Source organism: Camelina sativa, chromosome 16 (assembly GCF_000633955.1).
Source record: "Camelina sativa cultivar DH55 chromosome 16, Cs, whole genome shotgun sequence".
Lineage (NCBI taxonomy): Eukaryota > Viridiplantae > Streptophyta > Magnoliopsida > Brassicales > Brassicaceae > Camelina > Camelina sativa.
The window spans coordinates 23,681,120-23,693,547 of NC_025700.1; the positions used below are offsets into that span (position 1 = coordinate 23,681,120).

At 35.5% G+C, this 12,428-nt stretch overlaps 2 protein-coding genes and 1 long non-coding RNA gene across 11 annotated transcripts; 2 read left to right on the top strand and 1 right to left on the bottom strand.

Moving 5' to 3' along the window:
• Nucleotides 224-3,524, top strand: LOC104752073. 3 transcript variants are annotated; one of them, XM_010474139.2, is made up of 11 exons: nucleotides 224-519; nucleotides 965-1,065; nucleotides 1,160-1,334; nucleotides 1,420-1,650; nucleotides 1,739-1,820; nucleotides 1,899-2,356; nucleotides 2,452-2,560; nucleotides 2,685-2,740; nucleotides 2,921-3,030; nucleotides 3,125-3,212; nucleotides 3,303-3,524. In XM_010474139.2, exons 1-11 carry the CDS (start codon nucleotides 388-390, stop codon nucleotides 3,363-3,365), a joined length of 1,605 nt encoding a protein of 534 aa, XP_010472441.1. In that variant the 5' UTR covers nucleotides 224-387; the 3' UTR covers nucleotides 3,366-3,524. The 3 variants fall into 3 exon arrangements, with proteins under 3 accessions (XP_010472441.1, XP_010472439.1, XP_019093940.1); XM_010474137.1 differs by having other exon boundaries at nucleotides 1,426-1,650; XM_019238395.1 differs by having other exon boundaries at nucleotides 225-574.
• Nucleotides 3,728-6,192, bottom strand: LOC109124575 (serine/threonine-protein kinase HT1-like). The gene is made up of 3 exons (XM_010474140.2): nucleotides 5,844-6,192; nucleotides 4,390-5,333; nucleotides 3,728-4,285 (listed from the first exon to the last, which is right to left on the bottom strand). The coding sequence occupies exons 2-3, from the start codon at nucleotides 5,286-5,288 to the stop codon at nucleotides 3,946-3,948; spliced, it is 1,239 nt and encodes a 412-aa protein (XP_010472442.1). The 5' UTR covers nucleotides 5,289-5,333; nucleotides 5,844-6,192; the 3' UTR covers nucleotides 3,728-3,945.
• LOC104752075 lies at nucleotides 6,754-9,841 on the top strand. 7 transcript variants are annotated; one of them, XR_761888.1, is made up of 7 exons: nucleotides 6,754-7,058; nucleotides 7,439-7,507; nucleotides 7,627-7,691; nucleotides 8,087-8,551; nucleotides 8,679-9,205; nucleotides 9,306-9,496; nucleotides 9,615-9,841. It is a non-coding gene; the product is annotated as an uncharacterized LOC104752075 (long non-coding RNA). The 7 variants fall into 7 exon arrangements; XR_761889.1 differs by having other exon boundaries at nucleotides 9,306-9,473; XR_761886.1 differs by having other exon boundaries at nucleotides 9,306-9,366.

The following is a 12,428-nucleotide window of genomic DNA, read 5'->3' on the forward strand; positions in this document are numbered from 1 at the left end:
ACCAATCAAGTAATTTATTTTTAATTTAAAACTTTTGTTACCAAAAAGGAAAATTTACGATAGTCAAATATTTCTTACTCTATTATACAGTGTAATTTTTGTTTTTTGTTAACTTGTTACTTAATTAAAACATGATTAAAAAAAAAAAAAAACCCTACTGCAAAATAATTAATGTGCGACTGTGTGAGTGAGGGAGGGAATTAGTAGCTTGACGCTGATGGGCCTTTTATAACAGACTACTACTACTATACTTGTGTGTTCATTTTTTTGTCGTTTTCTCAGAAGCTGCGCTCGCTTGTTTCCCGACGAATCCGCCGCACATATTCACCGGCGACGAGTGATAAATCCGAGAATCGTGGCGCCGAGAGGTACAAGTCCAGTGAAACGATGATGGATGAAGAAGTAGGCGCGCTCACATTCCCGATGTCGAGAGAATCGGAGTCCGCTTCTCGACTCAAAACCATAATCTCCAATATGCTTCCTCGCTTCTCCGACGATTACAGCGACGACGTCTTCTCAGTTCGTCATTTTCTTTAAATTTCATTTTCCTTCCTGTTCTAGAGACGATTCTTAGGTTTTTATCGAATTCCTTTGTTTACTTACAGTTCTCTTCTTCGTCTGTCTCGTTATTTGTGATTTTTTCCCAAGGGATTTGGTACTGGTGACTATGTTTTTTGATTGTTCGATTTAATTAATTATCTATGAGAGTGTTGTTCCTGATTCTGTAAATTCCGTAATCATGCTCTTGTATGAGGTTATGTTGCATAAGGATTTTGGATTATCTGAGTTACAAGGATCTGTATAGGCCTTATGTGTATGTAATCACTTTGTTTGGACTGGTTTCAACTTGTAGAAATTGTAAAATTTGAACCGTGGGAGCAGAAATTGCAGGTTGATGATGCTTGATTTGGTGTGAAGATCAAGTGATGATTTTCGTGTTAACTGATGAATCAGCTTGTTTCAGGAGTATGTTACAGTGCTTGTTTGTAATGGAAAGAGTCAGAGCCAGGCAAGAGAAGATTTGGACCCATTTCTTGGGGAGAAATCTCGGGGATTTGTTGCCTGGTTTGCTGTTTTGCATCCCTTTTTTGGTTGGCTTTTGATACATAAAGGTATTAGTGACTAGGATGTGATTTCGACTCTGTGTTTTTCTTTTCAGCTTGTGGGAGCTTCTTCTGAAGTATTTCTCTCTAGATAAACAAGAAAATTTGGCTTCTGAACCTAGGACTGGTGTTGACTTTGGCTCTCATGATACTCTAATAGAACAAGATTTAAGCTCCAGAAAGTATGATGATTGTGATCAGAAAGCTACCGTTGCTACTAATTCGATGAATGTGAGACTTAGACATCTGTTTCTTTCATATGTATGAATGCTGCACCAGTTTCTTGGTCACGGTTTTAATGTGAATGGCTTTGCAGGAACAGCTGATATCACTTACTGCTCCCATTGAAGACGTTGAGGCTCCTGTATCACCAAAAGTTAAAAAAATGAAGATGTTACGAGAAGAGCCCATTGATATTCCTTGTAGAAGGGCACGACCAAAAGAGAAAGATCGTTGGAACTCATCTGGTTACTCTAGAAAAATACTGCGGTCTGTCATCGTTGCCATTAAACAACCTTGTGGTAGGAATACTGCTAAATATGAAAAGGTTGGAAGGTTAATTTTTGGCTCTGAGTTGGTTTCTCAATTTTATATGTAATTTCCATCTCCTAATTGATCCTTTTATATATGTGAAGTCCATGGATGAAAGGAGTAGAACTCTACAGAAGCGCCCATACTTGCCAGAAAGAGAAATTGGTTCTCAATCTATTCCTTCAGGTACTATTTTGCTTCTTGACAAGTTATGATCTTTTGACCTGACAGAGTGACATTTTCACACTCATAAAAACGTCTCAGGAGGAGCTGTGTCTGCAAGATCCCTCGATGCATCTTCGCACCAAGAAACGATGCCTCGTGCTAGTGTTTGGGATCGTTTAGGCCGAGCAAGCTCTAAACGTGTTCGTGACACAGAAACCCCTAGATTGCCTACGTTTGGCATCCAGGCACAGGAGAACAAAGTGGTTCAGCAGCATGTACCACCATTCCCTGCAGCGTATAGTGAACAGTATAGCGAGACATATCAAAGAGAAATTCCTGCAGTTGATTACAGGCACGGAGTTAAGAAACCGAAGAGTGTAACTATCACATCTTCTGACCCTCATACCGCGTACAACCTCAGTAGAAAGAGGCGTTATGGCATCAGCAACGCCAATTCAGGAGAGTTTAGTAGTGTTCTCCAAAATAAAGAAGCTGAACCGGATATTGAAAAGCCAAGCCTGCTCTCCTATCAGTCCCCAAAGTCAGAGCTTTTTTCAGTAAGGGCCATATGATCTAGTTACACGTTATTGCTATTATTCATGTTAATTCAGATTCCTTACATCTCAAATGATCATGTTCTTTCTTTCATCAGGAAATAAAGAACGTGAAAGAAAAGCTGCAACAACTAGAACTCCGAATTAATCAATCAAAGCAGTTGAAGAAGCAGAAAGTTGAAGAAGTCCAACGCTCACCACAATCTGGTATAGATACTCTACGTTTATTAACAGCTAACTCTTGCCTTCCACTTAGAGTAAGTCACTTCAGCTTAACTAATTCCCTGAATGTCGTGCTGTCTCGTTGTACCTGGTAAATTCTCCTGTGCAGGCGAGTTGCAATATCAGCAAGATGTCACAGAATCAAGAATCATACATCTTACCAACGTAATGCTACAGGGTTCCATCTTATCTCTCTTGTGCATTATCTTTTTTCTAATATCCATGATTCTAAGATCGAGAAATTATCTAATTCTCTCTAATGCATTCTAATATTGAAACTCACTAACACTACATATAAAATAACATCTGGAACTCATCTAAGTAATTTATCCATGAACTAATCAGGTACACTATGCAGCAAAGAAAGAAGCTATATCAATGTTCTTTAGTAGCAAGTGTGGAGCTGTCGAAAACGTTACAATAGTAACTGATCCAGTAACTCGGCATCCAAAGGGGTAAAATCCTCTCTTCCTCATAAACTCTTGTCTGTTTGCAATATACTGTCACATAAAGTTATTTTAAGCAAGAAATTTTACTTCCCTTCTCCAGTACTGCTTTTGTGACTTTTGCTACAACGGAGTCAGTTAACAAAGCAATAGCTCTGAGCGGCACAATGTTCTATTCAAGGCCCATCAAGGTACAAATCAATGCTTCTATATCCCCAACCATATTATTCTTTTCTGACACAACCTAAGTATTCAAACTGATCTGTTTTCCAACGTTTCAGGTTGCAAGCATCGTGATAGCTTCTGGAGTAGTTTCAGCACCACAGATTTTTACTGGCAGTTAAACCCAAAACAACAGTTTGGTAATACAAACAGAGGGCGTGAACCANAAAAAAAAAAAAAAAAAAAAAAAAAACTTAATAACGCAGTTGTACAGTTCCCTACAGTAGCAAACGAGAGAAAGTCACAATCAGTTCCACTTTAAGAAGGTTTTTAGCTTATTATGATCGGATTTTAGCTCATTTACGTTTCATGGAACACATAGTGAAGGATGATGACTTGAGTGAACAAAGTTAACAACGAACAGAACTGATGAAATGCTGCTAATAAGCCAAAGCCAACACTTATTGGGACACAGAGAGTTCCCACATTTGATTTCTTCTTAATTAACACGGAAAAAAAAAATAAAGAGAAAAAAACTAGAAAATCAGTAAAGTCTAAAATGGAGGTGGTGGGGGTTACTTACTTCTCCTATGATGAGAAAACAAAATACATTCAGATTTTTATAGATACACAAGCACACACTGACACTGACATAGGACAGACACACAACCTTACAACCTTACAACCTTATATCTAAAGGCACTTTTCTTACTTATATCTTCTTCTTTCTCTCTTTGTTATTTTCTTGGGGTGGGTTTTGTTTTAGTCGATTGTCATAGGCTGGCTCATGCAACATCTGAAACGGGCTTTTCTTGCCGTCGTCATTATCTCAGTTTCCGCAGCTTCAAGCAGCTTGACAACCTCCACAAAACATGGTCGGACTTCTGGATTAGCATCCCAACATCGAGTCATGATATCACTCAGCACCGGGAGACAATCATTTGGAACTGTTGGACGCACTCCTCGGTTTACAACCGCAAACGCTGCCTGTACAGCTGTCATGTTCTGGAACGGTAGCTGTCCTGTGATTAACTCCCACAGCACAATCCCAAAACTATACACATCCACCTTTTGATTGTAGGCTCTATGCTGTATCATCTCTCTGCATCAACAGAAACGTATGTTACAATAATGTTAACATGCAGAAGGCAAGAATGATAAAAAAAGAAAAGGGTAGAAAGATCAAGAATTCCTTTGGAAACTTACGGAGCCATCCATCTGTAAGTTCCGGTTTCTGGTGTCATTCCTTCAGTTTGAACTTCGATTCTTGCAACACCAAAATCTGCAATCTTGATGGACTTATCAGCTGAGATGAGAAGGTTATCGGACTTGAGATCTCTGTGTATGAAGTTGCGTCCATGAACATAAGCCATACCCCTAGCAACATCCAAGGCCTGCTTAACAGCTAACTTAAGAGGGACGGCTCGGTTCTGTCTCTTAGTCAGAAACTGCCTCACAGAGCCTCCTTTGGCGTATTCAGTCACTATACACCACACCATTGGCTTGCGACATGCACCAATGAACCTCACGATGTTTGGGTGCTTCAAATTAGCAAGCATAGACACCTCTTGCTGAAACTGCTGTTCCATGAACTGTGCCTTCTCTAGACTGTTATCCGGCCGCTCAAGTATCTTGATGGCTACATCCTCCCCGTTGTATGTCCCTTTGTATAATTTACCAAAAGCACCTTGAGCAAAGGCAGGACCCATGTTGAGGCTCCTCAGATCTATCGTCCACTCTTCATAGTTAGCCAGCCCTTCAGTTGGATACCTGTTATCCATCAGTGCTTGAGCCAAGGCGTCATCATTCAACGCATGCGTAACTCTTCCAGGGCGAAACACGCTTTGGCCAACGGAGAGGGAGTAGACATGGCGCAAGGGCTTCAAGCCAGGGTGGCCAATGAGAGCATCACTGGAACCAACGCTACTGTTATCCACAGACATTGAGACAGATCCTCCAGCGTTACTCGTCTGCATACTCTCCATGGACATGTTCGAACCTTCGTTAAGTTTCTGGTAAAACTCTTGCGTAAAAGCATAGTAATGGTTGTCGTTGTTCTGATGATTCCCAACAGCCAGCACGTTGAACTTTGCTCCCTCCAGCATCTTCGCAATCTCTGGTTTCTTACTTGCTACGAATCTTTAACCAAACTGCAAAGGACACACACAAACACAAAATCTTTTAAACCAAAGATAACACAAGCAATTACTCACCCTAAAGCAAAGAGATACCAATAGCTTCACAGAACTAGTCATCAGAGATACAAATAGCTTCAAGATGAACAAGAAAGACTTTGACTTGTGAAACGAAAGCAAGAAACTTTGAAACATAAACAACAGCTTTAGCTCAATTACACCATGCACAACCCCCAAATTGAGACAAACAAGCTAGTCAAAACAAAGAAAGCAAGTAATACACCAACTAGGGTTATAAACTCTTAAACCAAAAGATTCTAAAATTAAATTCCTCTTAAGAAATAAGCAGAAATCCATAGCCATTACAGAAACAGAAAAACAAAAGATTAAAACTTTAAAGTCCTAACAGACACGAAGCTACAGATCATGCCTCTTAACCCTAAACCCCAGAAAGAAAGAAAAACAAAAGCTAAAGAACACAGATCCGATGAATCAAGTAGGCTAAAAGAAGAAATTAGGGTTTACCTAGAACTTGTAAGCCAAAATAAAACAGTTGATTACACACGAGAACACATGAAAGAGACTTCCTTTTCTCACCCGATGAGTAAAAAAGAAGAAGAATCAAAGAGAAGAGAAGAAAGTGAGAAACATCCCGATCGAGAGAATTAAATTACAAAACCCTAAGTCACTATGAAAATCACAACAACCCACCAAAGGTATTTATACCCAAGAATCCAAAACCGAATCCAGAGGCTTTTAAAATCAGAAACATGAAAAACGAACGATGAAAGAGGAAGAAGACGAACAAGGAAGAGTCCTCAGTCGTCGTTTCCCATTTACTTTCTCAGCTTTTTTTGTTTTGTTTTTGTTTATTTAACTAGGACCCGACCACGCTATAACCCGGAGGAATATTTTATTGTTGTTAAAACGGACTATAACAATTTAGAAAATGTTATAGTATCGGTTTATTATATTGTCTATGTTTGTCAAATTTGCAATATTTTTTTTAGAAAAAATTAATTTAAACAAAACTTTCTTGAGATTAATAGAATGAAAGAATATTTTACTTAACACGTCGTTGTGGAAACATGATTACTGAAATATTATTTCACACGTTTTGCCTTTATTAATACGAAGTTGTACATAATAGTATAGATATATATTTTTTTTTTATGCATCGTATACATGCGAAATATATTCGCCAATGTGCTCACCATAGTGTATATAATTACTTTTACTTTATGACTTTTAAATGTGATTGTGTAAAATGTATTCAATTTTGTGAGTAATTGAATTGGGCTGTATTATAAATAGGTCCACCAACAAATTTGGGTCGGTGTTTATTTTTTTTTTGATATTTATGATGTGGTTTTCGGTGGGCTTTCTATTAAGGTTTTTTTTAAAACAGCTGTCTTATTATCTGCAAAGTTGTATGTTTGTCAAACAATTGGGAATCGATCAATTTTTTCATCTCCATCGTTTCATCTTCAATTGGGAATCGATCAATCTTTTCATCTCCATCTTCTCACGATCAATTTTTCAGAAAAGAGGGTAAAATCAAGTTCAGTACTTCTTCAATCCACCGAATCTTGAAGAGAAAACAAAAAAATCGTAAAATGAGAGAAGCTCCTATTAGTCAAATCAATTGGGTTTGTCTATGGAGATGATGGTGCTATCAATTGGATGATTCAGTTTTCACCCATGGCTTTAGCGACCCGTTTTATCTTACCAATTGGATTGGTAAGTTGCTAGATATTATGAATAAATTTTCTTTATATTTCCTCAATTTTACATGTTTATAGTCATTGTGAAAGTATCAATGATTACCCATTACCCATTACATGTCTATATTATGAACTTTCCAAACTGTGGTTTCTTAACAGTTGCATGAATCAGGGTACCCTATTTAACAAAGGGAAAGATATTAAACTTCAAAACACTAACAATAGATAACAATGCATTTGAATTGTAAAATATAGTAAAGAGTTCAGTAAGCTTACTGAAATATCCGCTAGAACCATTTCAATAGGTTCTCCGGAATAGACAGTGTTTTGCTTCCAAGAATGAATGATTTTGACATGAATTCTCCATCCTGTTCTGAATGGCTTAATGGACTGCAGATCTGTGGTAGGGACGTTCTCGACAGCCATTGGAGAAGGTTTGAAAGAAGAAAGGAGAAAGTGAAGAAGGTATGGTGATTTACGTTTCGATAAGTATCATAGTATTTATAGGAAGTCGTCACGTAGTCTCTATTAGGTATAATTTGATAGTATATTTTACACAAGGATGATCAATTTTCTTGGTGCAGTTAAGGATTCAAAATAAATCGGAGTATGAATTAGGATTGAAAGACATAACTAAAAACGCAGTTTGGTAAGATTTTGGAATAGTCCTAGAAGATTGATATCTGTCTAATTATTTTTATTTGAATATCGTTTTTAATCAATTGAATAGATTGTAGTTTCTCTCTTTAATGATAGCTTATAGATAATGTAATGTAGACTTAACGGGTAGTTTTCTATCAATTCCTACCCGGATATCCAATTGTGAATTGTCGGGTAATTTTTAATTTTAAACCCGATTCAATAGGTTTAAAAGTCACCTCTAACCTTAATATGTTTTAAGACAAATTTCGACAGGGGCATTTTCGGGCAAAATGCAAGTTATACTCCTCTTTTATTAATTTACTAATATAGGGATATAGGGATTTTTGATCCGTCCTTTATTGGCAAATTCTCTCTCTCACACTATCACTCTCACTACTGTAGAGTGTATCACACACGCTTTAGAACAGAGACACGTGACTGAACTCGGTTCGGTGTTACGAGGTTGTCGTATGAGACGGCGCGTTCCCGCTTTAAAAGGCAACGGTTACAGTACTCTTCTCTTAGGCCATCATATCGGTAAAACATGTTGGGTGTTCTTAAGATTTTTAAAACTGAAAATATAGAAAAAGTGGACTTAGAACATGTTTTCTAATCTTAAACTAGAACTGTTTTCGGCCCAGTTCTAGTGTGACGTGGCCTACTCTGATTGGAAACAATATTTTGCAACCGAGAAAACTTTTCATTTCTCATTTTGTTCGATATCGTGACAAACTCCTTGTAAAATCGGAAGAAATTTGTTCCAAAATTCATTTGCAAATGGAGGAGAATGATTTAATTTTTGGTGACCTCCGACTGTTCGAACTGTTACTCATCACCTCCACCGACGGCGGATCTCAATTGGTTCAGGTAATCGTGACTCGTCTCCTTCCGATGGCGAATTGATTTTTTTTTTCTGGGTTATCGTTGATCTGGATTCTTTTCATCGATGGATGGTGATTTGATTTGAAAACATTGCTTGTGTGATATGATATAGAGATGAGAGATCTTGATTATGTGTGAAGAGGACTCTCAACAGATCGTAGAGGAGATTCATGAAATAAAAGTGGTTGGTGTCAAGGAATCAATTTCATCAGAGAGAGAACCATACTGCACAAAACAATTGATTCCCCAATCTAAGGTACAAGTCTCTTTTCTGGAACCTAGTCATAGACTTTACAGTGATATAGGTGTTTCACAATGCTATTTCAGTTTTTAAAGCTGATTCCCCAATCTACTTGAAGCACAAATGGCGATCCAAGAGACTGCAAACTCAGTTGAATAGCTTGTTGTCTCATCAACTACCTTGTTAAATCAAATCTCTATCACTTTGTACTGCAAAAAATATTTCCTTTTCTCTTTGTTTCTTTTGTATGGACTGGAGTCAGTATATATGACACTAAAAATTCAATGGCAACTGGACTAAGAGAGACGCTGGTGGATGAGAAGATCTCGTTTGGTCGATACAGAACAGTGGAGGCAAAGAATTTTGTATTGTCCACGTTCATCAACCGATCTCAGTCCGTAAGTATTTTATAAATCTTTTTCCAATCTTTTTGTGTTGTGCTTAATTAAAGGATATTAATTGGTTGATTTTGGACTATCTTGCTTTATTCATTTCAAGCGGGAGCGATGTCCCATTTCAAGCAGGGAAGCTAGAAGAAGAGATAACTTGTATCTAGAAGGTGATGTCCGATGTTTGAAATGGTGTTAATGTTGCAAAGGTTTTGTGTGTGTGTTTTCAGATTTGTGAACCATCAAGGCTAGAGAGTAGAGAGTTTCTGAAAAAACTGTAGGTCTTTGGAAAATCTGCAGGTTTCTGAAAAAACTGCAGATCTTTGAAGTACCAAATCTATTCTGTATATCATCATCTGTTGATACATGATTCAAACAGAGACAACATATATTGAAAGAGTTTCCTTTTATGTTTCAGGGACTTCTCCACAGAGATGAAATGAAATGTCAAAGTGGTGATAAGTGCCTATGAAGATGAGGACATGGACATAATGATGAAGCAAATACTTCCTTGAGACAACATACACACCCTCTCGTTACAATTGCAGCTTATGATACAAAACAAATTTCCTAGTTTTAGCTCCTCTGTAATTTCAATATTCATGTATCAAATATACAGTAAAAATTAATTATTATATTATTAAATCTTATGATCTTAAACATGTTTTTCCAATAACTAACTTTTTAACAAAAGATCTTAACTACTGATTTTACATTATTTTCACAATATTTATACTCTAAAAACACCCAAAATAGTTCCCCTATAATGATGCCATTCACGGTTGTCCTCCTTCTTTAAACACATTACTTACTAAATAATTTTGGCCTAAACAGAAACCTCTCTTGTTTTTCCTTTTCTTCTCCCTCTTTTTCCTCGAAAACATCCAGATGTTTGGTTTCTTATTTAGAAAAAAAAAATTTCTCATATTTACTACACGAAACAACAAATTGTAACGCATATTTGAATTATTAAAAAATATATATATACAGAAATTGTAACGCATAAGTTGGTTTTCTTTTGCCAGAATTTGCTCAATGGGCGGTTTTGGAAAGAGGGAAACGATTTCTGTGTTCCTATACAATGAGCTTCTAGAAATTGTTAATTCAATTTTATAATAAAGCATTAATCTATAATTGTTAACAAAAAGAATTCATGCTTCTGAAATTATTATCTTATCGATGAATAAAAATGTTATTAATATGGGCATTATTAGTTTATAAAATTTTATTGTTTGTTTGAGTTAAAAAGATAGTAAAAAGGAGAAATAATTTGGTGAATGGTGGGTTTTAGAATGGAGAAATAATTTGTATGTTAAGAATAATTAAATTAAAATATTTTTTTTTTGTAAATTAACAAAGTTTTCTGATTTCAAATTAATATTTTTTTTTTGTCATCTGGTAGAACAAAAGATTGTAGTGCTTACAATTAATATTTTATAAATTAATAAAATCTTATAATCTCAACATTCTTAGTTTATAATGTTTTTATTGTATGTTTGAATATTTTCTTTTAAATTTTTTTATGAGCGACGTCCAAAGAGATCAGAATTTGCTTCTAATATGTCGGACATGTCAGTGATTGATATTCCGTTAAAGTCGGTTGTTTGCCAATAAGAAATAATGTGTGTGAAAAAATTCAATCTTACGGTTTTTTAGTGCATTAAGTCGTTGGATCTCTTTTTGTCTCTTTTCTGCCAAAAGTTATGAATCAAATGCTCCAAATCTGTTGTAAATGCTCCAAAATTATCGTAAACGTTACAGATTAATTTTTTCTTTTAAAGTTAAATGATTGTGCGTAAAAGATAACACGTGTGAACTTCGCTTTCCGGTTTTCCTTGCATTACATATTCTCGTTATCTCTATTTGTCTCTTTCTCCTCGTAATTAAAACGCAAATGCTCCAAAGTCAGCGTACATTGTCAGAGATTGATCCGTTCTCTTAGAATCAAATGTTCGTTCATAGGAAACAACATTTACGACAAAGTTTTCTGATTTCAAATTCATATTTTATAAATTAATAAAATCTTATAATCTCAACATTCTTAGTTTATAATGTTTTTATTGTATGTTTGGATATTTTTTCTTTTAACTTTTTTTATGAGCGACGACGTACAAAGAGATCAGAATTTGCTTCATGTGAGAGATTGATATTCCGTTAAAGTCGGTTGTTTGCCAATAGGAAATAATGTGTGTGAAAAAAATCAATCTTTCGGTTTTTTCGTGTGTTAAGTCATTTGATCTCTTTTTGTCTCTTTTCTGCCAAAAGCTAAGAAACAAATGCTTCAAATCTATCGTAAATGATCCAGATTTGTCGTAAATGCTCCAAAATTATCGTAAACGTTACAGATTAATTTGTTCTTTTAAAATTAAATGATTGTGCGTAAAAAATAACATGTGTGAAGAACTTCGCTTTTCGGTTTTCCTTGCATTACTTATTCTCGTGATTTCTATTTGTCTCTTTCTCCTTGTAATTAAAACGCAAAGGTTCCAAAGTCGGCATACATGTCACAGATTGATCTGTTCTCTTAAAATCAAATGTTCGTTCATAGGAAACAACATGTGTGAAGAATTTTACTCATGTTTCTCTTGAATTAGGTATTTTCTTCAATTCCATTTGTATTTTTTCTCTTAGCAGTTAAAACAAAAATGTTTCATATCTGCAATACATGTTAGAGATTCATCTATTTTTTTAAAGTTAATTTTCTGTTAATTGGAAATAGCAATTGTGAAAATTTTTACTTTGTGATTTTTCTTGCATTAACTTCACTTGATCCTCTTTATGTTTCTTTTCTTCCCGAAGTTATGACGTAAATGCTCCAAATTTATCATACATGTCAAAGATTGATCTGATTTCTTAAAGTTACTTGATTTTTGATAGAAAACAACATGTGTGAAGTATTTTACTTTACGATTTTTTGCATTAAGTATTTTCTTTATTTCGCTTTGTTTCTTATCATTTTTAATATCATTAGACTCTAATATCATATTAGATTGTGCGTTTTCAACATTAAACCAATTGACAATGAAAGAAGAGACTCATATTATATATATAGCATTTAAGATCTTACTTAATTTTCAATGTGGGATATTGTATCCTTAATATGGGACACCGTCGTTAGGGAGTAACTTTTTTGTTCTAGTTGAAACTTAGTAGCGTTTATTTCTTCTTACATGTTTGTCATTAAGACACTTAGATTCTCTTTTGCGGCTCTCTTCGTCATTTTCAAATGAAT